The 19,419-nt window shown below is 37.6% G+C and overlaps 1 protein-coding gene across 1 annotated transcript in view; it reads right to left on the bottom strand.

Moving 5' to 3' along the window:
* The window catches only part of ANXA10 (annexin A10), a 78,997-nt gene that overhangs the window by 49,911 nt on the left and 9,667 nt on the right, over positions 1-19,419 (bottom strand). The window contains exon 3 of the mRNA XM_059411170.1: positions 18,176-18,270. Within this exon, the coding sequence (XP_059267153.1) occupies positions 18,176-18,270 (95 nt within the window). The remainder of the gene's footprint in view (positions 1-18,175; positions 18,271-19,419) is intronic.

The raw sequence follows: 19,419 nt of genomic DNA on the forward strand, positions 1-19,419 counted from the left end.
TTTGTCATGTAATGATGATAATACTTTGGTCTTCCAGAGAAACATAGTATTTTAAAGCCAAAGTCCTGCTCCCTGCCTCTAACACCACAATAACAATAACATTCTTTTAAAAGGATGCTTGATCTCAGTATAAAGAGAAACCCCTGGGTGTAAAAACCAGGGGATAAATGAAAATCAGAGGATAAGCAAAGGAGCTGACCTTGCAGATGACCTTGCAGGTGGCTGGGGAGAGTTGGGGTTGGTTTTGAGATTTGTATTGAGTTTCAATGTCCAGTGTGGGACATTATATGAGGACAAGAGAGAATTTATGGGGCTAGTGTAAGTACAAGGAATGGAATCTGAAACCTCTATGAGGTTGGGATCCTCAAAGAATTACACTGTCAGTAAAAGTATGAACTAGAAAAAAAAAAAGTCAGCATTGGAAAACAAGCAGAAAGCTCACCCTTTATTTTAAGTAGAAGGATATTTTAAGTAGAAGGATATTTTCCCTGTGAATTCAAAGTAATAGAGCTGTGTCTCCCTTGGGCATGACTTTTAAATTCATTCTACTGTACCCATGTGAACTGAGACCTCCATGAAGAGAAATCATCATGAAAGTTGATCCAAGGCTGACGATTCTCCTGGGACACCAGGAAGAAGAAAATGCCAAACAATTCTAGAGAGATTCTCTTACTTTCCAGGAAGAAAAAATTCACACTGAAAAAAATGAACAATCACTTTAAAAGTTCTCACAATAAAAATATAGTATGTGCGTAGAATCAATTTTCTGAAGGATAGGCAGTGGACTTTACAAACAGCTGAATTAAAACCTCAATTTGAGACAATTGATAAAAATAGAAAGAACACTATGAAAAAAAATGACACTTAAAAAGAAAGCAAATAAAACTCTAGAAATGAAAAACTTCTAGAATTGAAAAATACAAGGTGTGCTTCAAAGAGTAGCTAATAAATAACTGAGTTGGAATTCATAAAACTACCTGAAAAAACTGTCAAAAATCCCACAGAAACAGATAAGAAATAGATATGGATATAAGGTAAGAGACTGCAAAGACTGAATGGCAAGAATAAACTTTTGTTGAATAGGATTTTAGTATATGTGCTGCCGAAGCGAGCACTTGAATAGGATTTATAGCAGGAGAGAATGTGGACAATATCAGGAAGATAGTATTTCAAGTATCATATAATATGTGAATTCTCAGTTTTATAAAGTACATGAACCTGTTGACTAATAATGTGAAACTACAGAATACCAAAGATTAAAAAAAAAAATCTTAAAAGCAAACAGAATAAAAGGTAATCTACAAAGGAGAACTATTAAGGAAAGAAGGGATTTCTCAAAATTTACCAAGGAAGGCCAGGAAAAAAATTAAAATTATATCTGCAAAGACCTAAGAAATAGTAACTAGAATTCAGCCAAGAATGTTATAGCCATCTAAACTAATATCCAGCAAAGAAGAAAAAAGATAAAGGTATTCCTAAGCAGAAGACTGAAGTAATTTAATAATCATTTGTTGTTTCTGGGGGGAAAAAAATGCTAAGAAATGCCTTAGGAAAAATGACATTGAGATCAGAAACATGGCATTGGATATTAGAAGAAAACTGAACAAGGAAATAGAAAATTATGAATAAAACTTAAGTAATAACTTATCAAAAACATAATAATGTTTAATTTGGGGGAGTATAAAAAAAGGTAGAATAAAAATATTAAACAATAATAGTATATTGCCTGGAAAAGTCCCCCTAGCTCTTACGTTGACACCAGTCAAACATGAGATATTATTGCAAAGACACAGCAGTATTGCTAGAGAATCCATTTCTAAGATGGACTCATTAAAACATTCTTTAAATGTTAACCAACTCCAGTTAAGTCAAAAGGACCATACCCTGTGCCTGGGCGAGAATGAAATGTGGCTCTGGGTACTGAGTCAAGAGTGTACAAAGTTGAAACATGGTGACAGCAGTGATGAACTTACCACTCAATGTAGAACTTTGTGTGGGCCCAAAACACTGAAGTGCATTTGATTGAGGTGGGTACATATGACACACAGAAAGTAAATATCTTGCTTACTGATGCAGATCCTCTTTATTTCCTCATGTGCCCCTTTCCCCCCTCCCTTCTACCCCAGGCTCTACTGCTTTCAGAAGAGAAATAATTAGAAGTGGGACCAAGGTGTTCTTGTCCCATTGCGGACTAACACAGTCATGATGTCTGAGGATGCTGGGGGACTTCAGGGGATGGAAGGATTCAATTTTTTATGAATTTGTTGGATACAGCTGCCAAATCACCATTCTGTGCAGACCTGTTGGTTGAATTTGGGTCTTTCCCAAATTCAAATGGTAGGTGTGGGCAAGGTTTTCTGTGGAAACAAGGAAGCTAAAGGAATCTGTGATCAAGCCCTTTGGACTGCTTCCACTGTACTCTTATAATAACTTCCGTTATTGAATATAGTTGGAATTTATGTTTATTTTTCTCTTCTGGGAATGCTTGTAAGTACCAAAGGAGATCCTCTTGATAAGAAAAGAGCCATGTATAGGGAAGTGCTTCTGCCTATAGCACAAATGGGGAAGGTCTCATAACCTCAATAACTACTATCTGTTACACATCTCTATGACATGGTTTGTTGATTGGACCCTCTGGCAAAAAGAGGCAGCATACCACAGGTGCCTCTTGGCGTCTTAAACTTGCTGCTTTCCTCATACAACTTCTGGACTTAGAAACTGAATGGCTGATAGTCTCATTTAGTGGGCCAACTGGGACTCAATGACTAGCAAGGTGGGAAGATATCAATACATCTCATCAAATGGAAATGCCACCCTGAAGAAAACAACTGGCCTGCCCCCAGGAGTATCATGATTCTACATGAAAAAATGGCAGCTTTTCCTTTTTGGAAACTTTAACCCCACTCTGCTTCTTGAAACAAGCTGATGAATCAACAGAGACTTCAGTCAGTTGCCCTGAAAGCCTTGACTTGGGTTATTGATGGTTCAGATATGCTAAAACCAAATGATGTCCACAGGGCTGCTGTGGTTGTTCAAATCAGTAATAGCTGTGGAACCAAAAATGGACCATTTTTGTTCAATGGGCAGAAATCAAGGTTGTTTTCATAGTTCTGGCAAGTGTTCCCCTTGATAAATTTTCTAATCTTTTTATTCACTATTGGGCTCTTAGACCTATCTAGGGTTTAACACTTGGAAAAGTACAGTTTCCATATGAAAAAGGAGTTTCTTTAGGACAGTAGTCTTTCGAAACAAACTGTGGCTGCTGATAGGAACTTTGGTGTCACACTCTCACAGATGTCCATACTAAGGGTTTAGTCCCTGGTGAGACCAACTAGAATTCAGCTACTGATCAAGCCTGCATTTGCCCAGATTATACTGTTGCTACAGTATAATGGATCCGTCATCACACTGGACATCAAAACACATATACCATCATAAACTGAACATGTAGTGAAGTATTTTATGTGTCTGAGGCAAAGGTTAGCATTTCTTGCCCAGGTTTGTGAGTTGAGTCAAAACCTGACTTGCCTTACTCATTGCGAGAGAAATCATCATTCAGAGGGCATGGCTCCTGCATAGCCTTGGCAAATGGAATGCATCAGACTTGATCCCCTCTTGAGGTTTCTAGAAGTCCTGGAAATTGTTAACACTTTTTCAAGTTATAGCACTGCTTGGTTCTTGAATCTAATCTGTGTCATGTGTTTGACTTTCCAGACTATTTGCAGTCTCACCATGGTTCAGTGCATATTACAAAAGTCACTCAACAATAGAATGACAGTTAAGCTATTTGATTGAACTTCCATAGTCTCTACCAGTCTCTACCATCCGTAGGCTTCTGATATTGGTGATAATTGATTGACTCAATAAAATTTCTGGCTCTGTCTTCCTTACCTCCTTCTGATATACACAGCTTAGTAGGGCAGTTGTTCACTGAATGCAGTTTTCTCTCCTGGATACTCATAATGAAGTGTGGGAGACCATTATTGTGATATGATATGATATATATATATATATATATATATATATATATATATATATATATATATATATATCTGAGCTCCAACCCCCATGTCTGGCACAAAACTACTAAAACTGTCCTTTTTTTGATAGGAGTGAGAGGATAATCTTTTGCTATTCATAATAACCCCTTTCAGTCACATCTGAGTTTATGCTAATAAAGTGATCTTGAGGAAAGGGGCTGATTGCTAGAGGATTGGATTGGAATCCTCAGCCCTACTGATCTCTAGGGAAGAGAGAAGGGCTGGAGACTGGCTTATTCACCAATGACCAGTAATTCAATCAATTGTGGTTATATAATGAAGACGCTGTAAGAACTCTAACTACAGAGGTTTGAAGTGCTTTCAAGTTGGTGGACACATCAATGTTATGGGAGAGTGACATGCCCATAGAACATATGAAAATCCATCTTCCTGTCCCACATGCCTTGTTATGCACATCTCAGTCATTTTTCTGTTCCTGAGTTATATCCTTTATAATAAACTGAGAATCATAAGTACAGTATTTTCTTGAGTCCTGTGAGCCATACTAGCAAATTATTGAACTCAAGGAGGAATATGTGGGAGCCTCCAGTTTACAGCCAGTCATTCAGAAGTACAGGTGACAATCTAGGATGTCTGAAGTGAGAGAAAATTTTGGGAGACAGCCTTTAACCTGTAGGATCTGTGGTAACTCTGGGTAGTTAGTATGAGAATGATTTAGTTTGAGGAAAATAATCCATACATTTGGTGTCAGAAGTGAAGTGTTGCGTGGTGTAGAGAGAAACAGGAGTTTTCCTCTAACTATGTAGACCTATTTTGAAAATTTGGGATTCTATTCTGACCATTCCTGGTCATGATGATTCTTTTCCTTCTCCTAACATTGTCAGCCTCAGGGTGTACTTGTTGGTCTGCTCTATGGGTGGAAGTCTAAGGAAAAGTGGGCTCAGGATTTCAAACAATTCTGGTTAAGCCACCAGAGTACCTCTGGACTTTCATGGTCCTAGATCATAAGGGTAATGACTATTTAGTTGAGTACACTGCTTGTGGACCTAATGGCTTTTTTGAAGTTTTATAAAAATACGTTTGTCCCTTTTGCATCTGAGCCTTCCAAAAGAAAGTTTTGGGTGTGAGTTGGAAAAAAAAAAAACAAGAAAAATGATGAAGTTACAACTACTAGAAAAGTGACAGTATTCTAATGGTGGAACAAGAACAACAACCTTGGCACCTGGGGTAGGAATACCTAATCACGCCACTTTGGCTCTAGAAGGTATTTAAGACAACTTCAACTCACTAGCCAAGGTTGTTATGGATGATAGACTTGTTCTAGACTCCCTCCTTGTGGGCCAATTTGAAGTCTCTGCCATCACTAATACATCTTGCTGTATCTAGATGAAAACTTCAAACCAAGTAGAAAGGTCATTACTAAAACTTCAGAATAAGCCACTCAGCTTCTTAAGATAGGCTTGATGATTTGTGGGATTAGTTGAATTCATTGGGTCCAGGTCTCTGTGGGGGCATGGTTGGAATCAATACTGCCAATTGACCTCCCCTGCTGCTTGGAATTCTTTGATAATTAAATACAGTATGAGACAAATTGATGGATTTAGTCTCAGCCTTTGTTAGTCAGAATGATAAGAGTGGCCTGGGGACTGGTGTGCTCATAGGTAAAAAAAGCCAATAGTGAAAATGGAATGTGGTGAAATGAAATGAGAGGTGATGTTGTTGGAAGACAATTTTTTGTAGATCTCATGCTTCTGAATGTTACACAGAGTGAGGCACTGACAGCCTTTGTTCTAGACTAGCTTTCCAAGGATGTTTATATAGTAATTAGCATCATGAAACAGAGATGAGTGATGGGCAGCCATCCATTCTGGCTGAAGTTTCTAATCTCATGGTTTCTCTTCTGCAGTAGAACCCACTGCATGTGCAGGTGTTATTTGATCATTTTTGCCTTGAATTTTGGGATTGAGGCTCAGGGAACTGGTGCAAAAATTCTGACATTTTGGCAGCCACTGTGACTGTGAATGATAAACTGTATTTTGTCTTTGATTCAGTAGTCTTCTGTCTTCTAACAATATCTGTGATTATCTTGGCTGGTTAGCTTGCTATCTTGTATGTCAAAGGCTCATTACTTTTCACAGTTTTTGACAGAAGATTGTATAACAACCTAATTTGAAATTAATCCATATATTTGGAGAAAATATTTATAGTCTATATACACAAGAAATAACTGATATCCAAATTATGTAAATAAATACAAATCAATAAATGGCAAGCTACTGAAAGGAAAATAAGACAATGTAGAGTCAATTTATAAAAGGGAGAAACCTTGAAAGAATTCTAGCATTGCCATTTTTCTGAGATTCAACTTATACTTCATACTTTGGACAAAAATCATTTCCTTTAAAAGATTTGTTTCATTGGGTCACCTGGGTGGCTCAGTGGTTAAAGTCTCTGCCTTCGGCTCAGGTCATGATCCCAGGGTGCTGGGATCAAGCCTCACATCAGGCTCTCTGCTCAGCAGGGAGCCTGCCTCCTCCTCCTCCTCTCTCTCTCTGCCTGCCTCTCTGCCTACTTGTGATCTGTCTGTCAAATAAATAAAAATCTTAAAAAAAAGAAAAAAGATTTGTTTCATTGTCTACTCCTCCTTAATTACCAATAAAAGACAATTTTCAAAACAAAAAAAAAAAAGAAAGGAAGAAACCTAGAGGTTAAAAAAAAAACATGAAAAGATGATCATCATTATATTTTATCTGGGAAAAATGCAAGTTAAAACCATAATGAGATCCCATTTATATCTATGAAACTGGTCACAACTTCAGAAGTTTTACGAAGATTTAAGGGAAATGGGAACCATTATATATTTATTGCAGGTGGGAGTATAAATTTACGGAACGGTTTTAGAGAGTGTTTTGAAGACTAATTAGGCCTGGCTTTAGGAGTATCGAATTTTCTTTTTCCATTCTTACTTCCCTCTCTTCCTCCTTCCCTCCCGTCTTTCCTCCCTCCGGTTCCCTGTTCCTCCATCCCTCTCTGGCAGACATAGTATATTATTTTAAAGATAAATAATTGCTCAGGCTGTAACAAACATATACAGAGGTTTTTCTAAACTTCTAAAATTTTGATTGATTCTATAGAAAATTTTCTTTAAAATTATAAATTATTTTCCTGGTAGTAAAGATTCACCAAAAGGAGTATATCTAATCCATTATTTATTTGAAAGATAAGGTTAATTGTACCATTTTAAACTACTTATTTCATGCTTAATTGATCTGTGATAAATTGTATAATGAATTTAAACTTTTGAGACTAAAACTATATCCGCCCCTCACTTCTAAAGTAAAAGTGAGGATGGACGAAAAGATGTCACACCTATTACTGGTGCTAGTGACATCATGATGCTACTTGTAAGTAGCTAAGGTAATTTTTGAGCCAGCTACTTCCTAGGTATGTTGATAGCTCAAGGTCAATATTTTTAACCATGAAACTGAGACATAAGAGGGGGAAAAAAGTATTATGAGAACAAGATGGGTCTGAAGAGTGAACTTGAACTCTTCACACATTCATATGTCTGTTTTTTTTTTTCCCCCAAATTTTATTTAAATTCTAATTAGTTAACATACAGTGTAATCTTGGTTTCAGGAGTAGAATTTAGTAATTCATTACTTACATATAACTCCCAGTGCTCATCACAACAAGTACTCTCCTTGATACCCATCCGCCATCAGCCCTCAATTTGTTCACTATGGCTAAGAGTCTCTTATGGTTTCCTTCCCTCTTTCTCTTTTTTCCCCTTCCTTTTTGTTTATCTCATATGAGTAAAATCATATGGCATTTTTATTTCTCTCACTGGCTTATTTTGCTTAGCATAACACATTCTAGCTCCATCCATATTATTGCAAATGGCAAGATTTCAGTCTTTTTGATGGCTGAGTAATAGTCCTTTGTGTATACCACTTCTACTTTATCCATGAATCCAATATCTGTTTATCCAATGGACCCTTGAGCTCTTTCCACAGTTTGGCTATTGTCAATAATGCTGCTATGAACATCAGGACACATGTACTCCTTTGAATATGCATTTTTGTATCCTTTGGGTAAATACCTAGTAGTGCAATTGCTGGGTGATAGGGTAGCTCTATTTTTTTAACTCTTTGAGAAACCTCCAAACTTTTTTCCAGAGTGACAGAAATAGTTTGCATTTCCACCAAAAGTACAAGAGGACTCCTCTTTCTCTGCATCCTTACCAACGTTTGTTGTTTCCTTTGTTGTCAATTTTAGCCATTCTGACGTGTGAGGTGGGATCTCAACTTGGTTTTGATTTATATTTCCCAGATGATGAGTGATATTGAGCATCTTTTCATGTGTCTGTTAGCCATCTGGATGTATTCTTTGGAAAAGTGTTTATTCATGTCTTCTGTTCATTTTTTTTTTAAAGATTTTATTTATTTATTTGACAGAGAGATCACAAGTAGACAGAGAGGCAGGCAGAGAGAGAGGGAAGCAGGCTCCCGGCTGAGCAGAGAGACCGATGCGGGACTCGATCCCAGGACCCTGAGATCATGACCTGAGCCAAAAGCAGCGGCTTAACCCACTGAGCCACCCAGGCGCCCCCTTCTGTCCATTTCTTAATTGGATTATTTGTATTTGGGGTGTTGAGTTTGATAAGTTCTTTATAGATTTTGGATACTAACCTTTTATTAGATATTATTTTCAAATATCTTCTCCCATTCTATAGACTGTCTTTAGTTTTGTTGATTGTTTCCTTCACTGTGCAGAGGCTTTTTATCTTCACTAAGTCTCAATAGTTCATCTTTGTGTTTGTTTTCCTTGCCTCTAGTGATGTGTCTAGTAAGAAGCTACTATGGCCAATGTCAGAGAGTTTGCTGCCTGTGTTCTCCTAGTATTTTGATGGTATCCTGTCTCACATTTACATCTCTCATCCATTTTGAATTAATTTTTGTGTATGGTGTAAGAAAGTGGTCCAGTTTCATTTTTCTGCATTTTGCTGTCCAGTTTTCCCAGCACCATTTGTTAAGGAGACTGTATTTTTTCCATTGTATATTCTTTCCTGCTTTGTTGAAGATTAGTTGGCCATAGAGTTGTGGGTCCATTTCTGGATTTTCTACTCTGTTCCATTGATCCATGTGTCTGTTTTTGTGCCAGTACCATACCTCTCTTGATCACTACAGCTTTATAGTCTGTAACTTGAGGTCTGGGAATGATGCCTCCAGCTTTGGTTTTCTTTTTCAGGATTGTTTTGACTATTTAGTGTCTTTTGTGCTTCCATACAAATTTTAGGATTTTTTTGTTCTAGCTCTGTGAAAAATGCTGTTGGCATTTTGATAGGGCTTGCATTAAATGTAGAGGTTGCTTTGGGTAATACAGACATTTTATGATGTTTATTCTTTCATCCATGAACATGGATTGTTTTCCCATTCCTTTGTATCTTCCTCAATTTTTTTCTTAAGTATTTTTATAGTTTTCAGGATATAGATCTTTTATCTCTTTAGCTAGGTTTATTTGTAGTTATATTGTTTTTGGTGCAATTGTAAATGGGATTGATTCCTTGATTTCTTTTTCTGCTGCTTCATTATTGTTGTATAGACATGTAACAGGTATCTGTACATTGATTTTATATCCTGTGAATTTGTCATATTTATGTATTAGTTCTAGCAATTTTTTTGGGGAGTCTTCTGGGTTTTCTATAGAGAGTGTCATGTCATCTATAAATAGTAAAAGTTTGACTTTTTCCTCATGATTTGGATGCCTTTTATTTCTTTGTGTTGTCTAATTGCTAAGGCTAGGACTTCCAGTATTACATTAAATAGTAATAGTGAGAGTGGAGATCCCTCTTTTGTTCCTGACCATAGAGGAAAAGTTCTCAGTTTTTCCTCATTGAAGATGATATCAGCTCTGGGTTTTTTTGATATGGCATTTATGATGTTGAAATATATTCCATCTATACTGACTTTATTGAGGATTTTTATCAAGAAAGGATGCTGTATTTTGTCAAATGCTTTTTCTTTAATCTATTGAAGGATCATATGGTTCTTAACTTTTCTTTTATTAATGTTGTATATCACATTGATTGACTTGTGAATACTGAACTACCCTTATAGCCCAGGAATCAATCCCACTTGGTCGTGGTGAATAATCCTTTTAGTGTACTGTTGGATTTTATTTGCTAGTGTCTTATTGAGAATTTTTGCATCCATGTTCATCTGGAATATTGGTCTTTAATTCCTTTTTTTAGTGGGCTCTTTATCAGGTTTTGGAATCAAGGTAATGCTGATTTCATGGATTGAGTTTGGAAGTTTTCTTTCCATTTCAGCTTTTTTGAACATTTGAGAGGAATAGGTATTAACTCTTTTTTAAGTGTTGGAATCTCCCTGGGAAAACATCTGGCCTTGGACTTTTGTTTGTTGGTAGATTTTTATTACTGATTCAATTTCTTTGCTGACTATAGGTCTGTTCAGGTTTTCCATGTCTTCCTATTTCAGTTTTGGTAGTTTGTATGTTTCTAGGAAATTGTCCATTTTTTCCAGATTGCCTAGTTTGTTGGCATATAATTTTTCGTAATATTCTCTTGGAATTGTTTGTATTTCTGTGGTGTTGGTTGTGACCTCCCCTCATGATTTTATTTATTTGGCTCCTTTCTCTCTTCCTTTTGATAAATCTGGCTAGGGATTCATCAATTTCATTAATTCTTTCAAAGAACCAGCTCTTAGTGTCATTGATCTGTTCAAATATTTTTGTTTGTTTCTATATGTTTATTTCTTTCTAATCTTTATTATTTCCTGTCTTCTGCTGGCTTTAGGCTTTATTTGCTGTTCCTTTACTAGCTTCTAAAGGAATAAGGTCAGGTTGTGTATTTGAGACTTTTCTTCCTTCTTGAAGTAGGCCTGTATTACACAATACATTTCCCTCTTACAACTGCCTTTGCGGTATTCCGGAGGTTTTGGACTGTGGTGCGTTCATTTTCATTTGCGTCAATGTATTTTTAAATTTCTTTTTTCATTTCCTGGTTAGCCCATTTATTCCTCAGTAGAATATTCTTTAACCTCCATGTATTTTTGGTCCTTCCAAAATTTTTCTTGTGATTTACTTCAAGTTTCATAGCATTATGGTCTGAAAATGTGCATGGTATGATCTGTCTTCTTGAGGGATTGTTGAGGACTGATTTGTGACCCAGTATGTGATCTATTCTTGGGAATGTTCCATGTGCACTCAAAAAAAAAAATGTGTATTCTGTTGCTTTAGGATAGAATGTTCTCAATAGATCTCATATGGTTCAGTGTGTCATCCAAAGCCATATTTCTTTGTTGATTTTCTGCTTAGATGATCCGTCCATTGTTGTAAATGGGGTGTTAAAGTACCCTAATATTATCATATTGTTTTTAATGAGCTTCTTTGTTTGTTATTAATTGATTTATATATTTGGGTACTTCCAAATTGGGGGCATAAGTATTTATAATTGTTAGATCTCCTTGGTAGATAACCCCCCTTAATTATGATACAGTGTCTCTTCTAGGCAGCATATAGATGGTTTTTTTTTTTTTAAATCCATTCTGATACTCTGTGTCTTTTTATTGGAACATTTAGTCTATTTACATTCAGAGTGATTATCGAAAGATATGAATGTGGTGCCATTGTGTTAACTGTATAGTTGGTGTTTCTGCTGCTGTTCTCTCTTCCTTTGTAGTCTTTGTTGCTTTTGGTCTCTCCCCTCCCCCCACAACTCAAAGAGCCTTCTTTAATATTTTTTGCAGGGCTGGTTTAGTGGTCATGAACTCCTTTAGTTTTTGTTTATGTAGAAAACTCTTTATCTCTCCCTCTATTCTGAATGACAGCCTTGCTGTATAAAGTATTCTTGGCTGCATATTTTTCCCATTCAGCACATTGAATATATCATGTCACTCTCTTCTGGCCTGCCAAATTTCTGTGAACAGATCTACTGTAAACGTAATCTGTTTTCCATTGTAGGTTATGGGTTTTCCCCCTTGCTGCTTCCAGGATTCTTTCCTTATCTGTGAATTTTGTGAATTTGATTATAATATGTCTTAATGATGACTGGCTTTTTTTGAATTTAATGGGAGTTCTCCATGCTGCTTGGATTTCAATGTCTGTTTCCTTCCCAAGATTAGGGACATTTTCAGATACATGCTGAACTATAAGCTGTATCAGCTATAAGCTAACCTGATGTTCCCTTTTCTTTCTCTTCTTTTTCTGGAACTCCTATGATATGAATGTTATTCTGCTTTAAAGAGTCACTGAGTTCCCTAAGTCTAGATTTGTGATCCAATACCTTCCTTTCCTCTTTTTTTCAGCTTCATTATTTTTTGTAATTTTATAATAACTGATTCATTCCTCTGCTTTGTCCATTCTCATCATTGTATCCATTCAGTTTTGCATCTCAGTTATAACATTTATTTTGGCCTGACTAGTTTTTAGTTCTCTTATCTTTTTAATAAGGGATTCTCTAGGGTCTTTTTTGCTTTTTTCAAGCCCAGCTAGTATTCTTATAATTATTGCTTTAAATTCTGGTTCAGACATCTTACTTGTATCTGCATTGGTTAAATCCCTGGCCATGACTTCCTGTTCTTTCTTTTGAGGTGAATTCCTCCATCTTGTCATTTTGTTTGGGTCACTATTTTGTGTGTGTGTGTGTGTGTGTGTGTGTGTGTGTTTATTAGGAAAGTCTGTTTTATACTGGCTCCTATGAGTAATAGCTGTATTAAGAGGTAAAAAGAAAGAAAGAAAAAGAAAATAAAAGCTAGGTGTGTTTTGGTCTGCTAGTTAAAAAAACCTAGATCCCATTCCCCCCTGCTCCCCACCAAAAAAAGATTCTATTTTCCCTGGGGTTGAACTTTTGCAGCTCTCTATTATCAGGAGACTTGGTGCTTGCAAGAAGTTTGTGCTACTCTTCTGGGGGTGGGTCATGTTGTGCAGATTCTCAGGTGGACTTACCCTGTGGAGATACACCTGAAGCACGCTGGGGTGGGGAATGGGGCTGATGTAAATGACTCCAGCCTCCACTGGGTGGCACTGTTTTGCTCACTGAAGTCTGTCAGTTGTGGGGAAATGTTGGGAAATGATGGTGCCAGTCTCTCGCTCTCTTGTCCACTGAGCAGGGAGTTTGCATCTGCTATTCTTCAGAATGCCCTCACAGAAGACCAAACAAGTACCTCTCTTGTGTTTCTGGCTTCTGTCAGACCCGTGCCTTCACCCTGCCTGCATCGGAGCTGTCTACCTACCTGCCAAGTCGCACAGTACTTCTGTGTTTTATCTCCGGCGAACAGCTGAGTTTCACAACTCCAAATTTTAGAGATCTGTTGGGTAGGGACCCATGCTGATCCCCTGGGGGGAAGATCTTGTTCCACTGTAGCTGGTGCCAGTTTGTCCCAGAACTCAGTTGTGCAACCATGCAACTGTCAAAGTTTTTTTTGTGTGTGTGTATGTGTGTTTTAATATTTTATTTACTTACTTGAGAAAGAGAAAGCATGAGTGCATGAGTGGGGGCGGGGGCAGAGGGAGAGAGAGAAACAGAATACTCAATAATCAGGGAGCCTGAGGTGGGGCTCAATCCCAAGACCCTGGGATCACGACCTAAGCCAAAGACAGGTGCTTAACCAACTGAGCCACCCAGGCAGCCCTCAACCATTCTAAGTTTATGGTAAAGTCTAGCCAAAAAGCTGGCACCAGGGTTTGTTGTCCCAGTTGGTGTTTTTGTTCCTATGCTAGGGAACTGGGCAGCATGTTGGCACCATCAGTGTTTTTGTCCCTGGAGAGGCTGTGTCACTACTCCCAAATGCACTCCAAGCAGGGAAACTGTTTCTCCCTGTGTGACCTAGGGTATCCTTTGACCATGCTGCCCACTCCCAGGTCTCCACATTCCTTTCCCACCAGGGCATAGCCAAGCCCATCTAGGGCATGACTCTAGAGATGGGGTGGACCACCAAGACTTCAGACTTTGTGTTCCACTGTTTATAAAAACTTGTGGTAGATAGTCAGTCTCCTTTTTCCAGTCAATGGTTTCGGGGAAGAATTTTTCTTGTGCAACCCCTGTGTGTGCGCGCTCTCTCTCTCTCACGTCTCTGTGATCAGGGCTCTCTCCCCTTCACAACACCTATGATTCTCTTCTCCCCCAAATCAACTCTCCTCTGTTCTGCCTTCCATGATGTGGCTGATTTTCTATCTCTAGTTGTGTAGTTTTGCTCTCTCAGTCCTCAGATCAATTTCTTAGGTATTCAAAATGATTTGATATTTAACTAGCTGCGTTTGAGGGATGAGGCAAGCTGAGGGTACCCCTACTCTTCTGCCATCTGAACTTCTCCCCACATCTCTGTATTGAGTATCAGCTGCATTAGTCTGCTCAGGTTGCCCTAACAGCTGACCATACTGGGTGGTTTAAACAAAGAAATTTGTTTTCTTACAGTCTGAGGTCTGGGAGTCCCAGATCAAGGTACTGGAGAGGCTGGTATCCAGTGAGGCATCTTTTTTTGGCTTACAGATGGCTGTCTTCTTGTTGTATGGTCACATGGTCTTTCCTTTGTTCATACACTCTGCTGATATCTCTTTTCATTTAAGAACACCAGTCCTATAGAATTAGGGCCCCACCTTTCTGACCTCATTTAACCTTAATCACTCCTTTAATGCCTTATCTTTAAACACAGTTACTTTGGGAGATTAGGGCATCAACATTTAAATTTTGAGGGGATACACCAACCATGGGCCTGCCACTGTCATGAGTGCTTTGGGCATGCTAGTGAACAAAACAAAGATTATTCTCCTCGTGGGGCTTATGTTAGGGAGAGGTGGCAAAAAATAAATAATAATTATATATAAATAAATTATGTAGTATGTTAGAAGGCAGTGAATGTTATAGGAAAAAGTAAAGAACAGGGGGAAAGGATCTGGGATGCTGGCATGGGCTTTGGGGTGGGTGACAGTTTTAAACAGGGCAATCAGACGAGGTCCTCCTGAGTAGCTGACATTGAGCAAAGCCTTGAAGAATATGAGAGAGTTAACAGTATAGATAGGTATCTGCTTTTGTTATATCTGGTGTTTATTCAGTTAAGATATTGAGAAACCTTGAAAGACATAATTTAGAGTCAGATAACCTTGGTTCAAGTTCTAACTTCGTGTGACTCAGGGCCACTTAGCCGCTGCACTAAATTATATAACCAACACTACAATTTTAATGAATTCCAGATGCCAGGATATTTCAGAGCTGATTATCCCTGTTTTGGATGAACACTGAGAGAATAAATTACTGCAAGGTTGAATTTGAACCCCATTCAGGAATCATTGTCTAATTGCTAAACTTATCAGATATGTAGTTTCCCCACCTAGCCCCAGAGGTGTTTCATTGCTCCCTTGGTTTCACTGCAAGGCTACAGTGAAGTACTTTACTTTGGTGAGGAAGATCAGGAATGACCTCGTTAATTATGTTGATAAATATGTCAGTCAGAGGCATTCCAAAAGGTTTTTCATTTGAATGTAGGGATTAGTGTACTTCCGGTGAGGAAAAGTTGATGAAATTTAGCAGCTTTCCATTAATGTAACATACCGAGAAATAAGTATTTAAGAAGCATGCCTAGACTTGCACTTTGCTCAGCAACCAAAAAGATAAACACATAAATAAATTCTCTCAAATCTTAATTATCCATATTAATAAAAAATAAAAAATATCAAAGACTAACTTATAGGAAATCTATAAACTCTCACCACAGAAAGGGAAAGATAGCAGAAGATAACAAAAGTATAAAGTAGATAATACTTTAGTATATATAAGTGGATGTACCCTCCACTTTTTAAAACAAAAATGTAAATAGACAAGATATAATTTCTTAGATTCCCTTATTCTGTAATGAAATTCATCTTCTATGTTAGACCCTGGACTGAGCTCTGCAGGGATAGTAGCAAATAATCTGGTCCCTGATCTTCTAGGGGATTACAGTCTAGTCATCAAGAGAAAAAAATAAACCAATACAACCTAGTGTGTCAAGGCCATGGTAGCAGTATGCACAGGGGATTCTGGGACCCCAGCAGAAAGTACCTAGCCCAGGGCAGAGGGTGAGTGTGACAGCAGAAAATGTTTATAAGAGCAGCCAAAGCTATACCTTCACAGTGTCATTCAACAAACATAATTAAACAATCTTGGCATGTTAGATAGATACTTGTGCTGAACTTTCTGGATGAAATGCAGTCCACCTTTTGAGGATTTAAATTCTGGTAAGGGAAGCCCATATAAACAAGCTCACTAATGTGTCATTAGGTATTGAGGGGGATGTTATGTAAAGAATGTGGTAGCAGCCAGAGTCCATTCCATTCTGTTTAGGGTTAGTGGTGTGAGGAAGTGTACAGTGTCTGGGAAGATGAGCAGGTATGCAGCTTGCGGAGGGGAGAGTCAGGACATGGTAGTAGATGGAACACCCTGATTAAAGGTAAGGGAGCAGGTACAATTAATTCGTAGAAGTACAGGTAGTTCAGAACTGTGGGAAGAAGGGGGAAAGGGAATAAAATGGAGAACAGAAACAAGGTAAGCTTTGTATGCACTGGGAAGGTATTGGTTTATTCCATGGACTTGTGGATATTTGTGAGGCGAAAATACGATAAACTTTCAGGGACCGAATGAGGAAAGCAGAAATCTAGATTTGAAATCATTCTGGCTTCAGCGTGGGGATAGATGAGAACGGAAAAGCACGAAGGTAGGAGGTACCAGTTACAAGTTTCAAGTTAGTCTGGGTACCAAATGAATCAAGATGGTATAAATGAGGGAAAAAGAGAGAAATGTGAGAGGAGAGATAACCTTCAAGGCTTGAAGACTGTATGACAAAGGTATTTTAGAGGAAAGGGACCAGCATGACTCACTTTCTTCCATTGGTGTGATTGTGTTATTAGTCAAACTTTTCCACACAATATGGATTATTCAGCAGAGGTAGAGTTTAACAAACGTTGAGACCTTTGAGGGTATAAATTGTTCAATGGATTTTTTATTCCTTGAGTTTAAGTACTTCATTTCTTAATGCTTTAATCTACTTTAGTGTAATTTTCTAGACTAAAGTAATGTCTTCAACCTAAATTAACCTGATGTATAAAATGCAAAGATGTATGCAAACCTTTGAGTTAAAAAATACTGAAAAATGACCACTTTTGTAATAATATGCATATTAGACAATATTAGATTACTGATGCTAGAACTTTTATAGTTTTTATGTTCTCTTCCAAAAGAAAACTAGCACTGTTATCATGGGAACATAAGCTACGGTAGCAGTTTACCTGAAAAAAAAAAAAAAAAAAAAACTGGTTTCCTTCTATGGCTAAATTCAACTAATATAACTAGTAGTAGTATCTTCAATTATTAATTTATTCTACAACAGGGGACTACCCTTTATTTCATGTATTATAGCTGTTCAAAGACTGAGGTTTAGAGATGGAGTGAATTTATAAGAGCTAACTCTACAGAGAAAGTTTTATGATAGTGTTTCATCAATAATGCTCAGTTGACAAAGTAATTGCTATTTCAGGCCCTTTTGGCCTGAAGAGTTTTTGTTCTGAATCTGTGGTTTAAATGCATAACAAAAGAAAGGAATCTTTAATGGTACTTGCTTTGAAATTAGAATGTGATTACTTTAAAGCAATATGGATAGTTTTATTGCCTTAAACTATTTTTAACTGCCATTCTTTTTTAATGGTCTCTATAACAGCATGCTGTGAGAAGAAAAGCTAGTACAGAATTCACTTTGGTTGAGAGTTAGGTGAAGACCTGTGGAGAAGTGCAGGAAAGATCTTATTTTTTTGACCTAGTGATCATTAGCTCTTTCTATGCCTTCCCTAAAGCTTGACACAGGGGTGTTTCCAGTACAACATTTTTAGCCTAATTGGACCAACTAGCAGTGTAAGACTATCAGAACTTTCATTTTATGAAGCTGAATGATTTTTGAGAAAGGACTGATGGAGTAACTGTAAGTGTGAACATGCCTCACACATTGATTCGTCTTTCTTATATTCCTTAGAACATGTCAGAGGCATAGGAACTGTTTCTGACATACATTAGAGTCTGAGATTTTTGTAATCTGTGAGACTGAAAAGAATAACAGTATCTGTTTTCTGAAAGGGTTGTGATTTCCCAGGAGTTTGCCCTAGAACAGGTCACGATGAAGAGACCCTACCCGGCCATACATGTTCTGGTATGCGTCCGCAATCATCAGCCTTTGTGCATTACAGCGTTGAGTTAGAATGTCGATCAGCATGTCTTTGTCACAGCCTGGAAAGGAATAATTTTTGAAGATTAGTAAAGTTGCTACTGTGTAGTTTGTAAGAAGCCATTATCTAAGGATCAAAAACTATGTTGCAAGCATTATCCCTGATGGTACTTTAAAGCAGTGAGCAATTTTAACTAAAATTGGAAATCACAGAGCAACACTTGATGAAGGCTAGTTTCCTCCTATCTCTCATTTTGGTGCTATGCCTACAGATTTTCCTTTAAAAAGATCCAACTAAAAACTACAGAAGAACAAAAAATATGGTCTTTCTTCAACCACCTCTCCAACCCACCAAAAAAGGCTTCCTTGACCTTCAAGCTGATTAGTATTTAAATGGGCACAACATCTTTCTTATTTTACGATTAAGGAGATGTAAATTATAATGAACATACATTAAGACAAAAACAACAGGTACAGTTCAAAACCTCCAGAAGAAGGAAGAGTCACAGAGAAGGAAAGTATAAAAGTACAAGGGCTGTGTAACCTTCTGAGATACTGTGTGAACCTCTTATTGTTGGCGTGGAATGTGGACTCTTTTTCCTATAACCAGGGCTGATTCTGGGAAGTAGGAGGCCTTTATTTCCTTATATGCCAACATACTGTACCGGTAGAACACTGAAATATGCAACAAGTTTAAACAAATTTAGCTCTAATTATAGTCATAGTAGAGTGACCAAGAAGGCCTTAACATTTCCCTCAACTTGACTAAAATTTAGACAAATTTCTTTCTGACTGAATGCCTCTGATCCCCCTTTTCTGAGAGCATTTACTTTGGAAAACTTGTAACTGTAAATTTTTCTTTACTCTTTTGGGATATAAATCTGCCAATCACTTGCCAGTTTTACAATCCAGAAATGTCTTTCCCCAAAGATTGGGAGCCATCTCTTTGAAATATAATCATCAGGAAAGATAGAATCCCTACCTCCTAGTCTCCGTGGGAGGATAGGAACCCAACTTTCTCAAGAACTAATTAGCAAACACAGATGTCCTAATCGCATTGACATACACCCCCAACTCCCAGTATTCTCCAGTACTTTTCAACTAGTCCCCCACCTCCCTCTGTCCTTAAATACTCTCTTGCCATTTGTTTCAGAGGAACTGAGTTCTTTCCTCTATTGTAAAGTCTTGATTTCTATTGCAATTGTCTTGAA

The sequence above is a fragment of the Mustela nigripes genome, chromosome 1 (genome assembly GCF_022355385.1).
Source record: "Mustela nigripes isolate SB6536 chromosome 1, MUSNIG.SB6536, whole genome shotgun sequence".
Lineage (NCBI taxonomy): Eukaryota > Metazoa > Chordata > Mammalia > Carnivora > Mustelidae > Mustela > Mustela nigripes.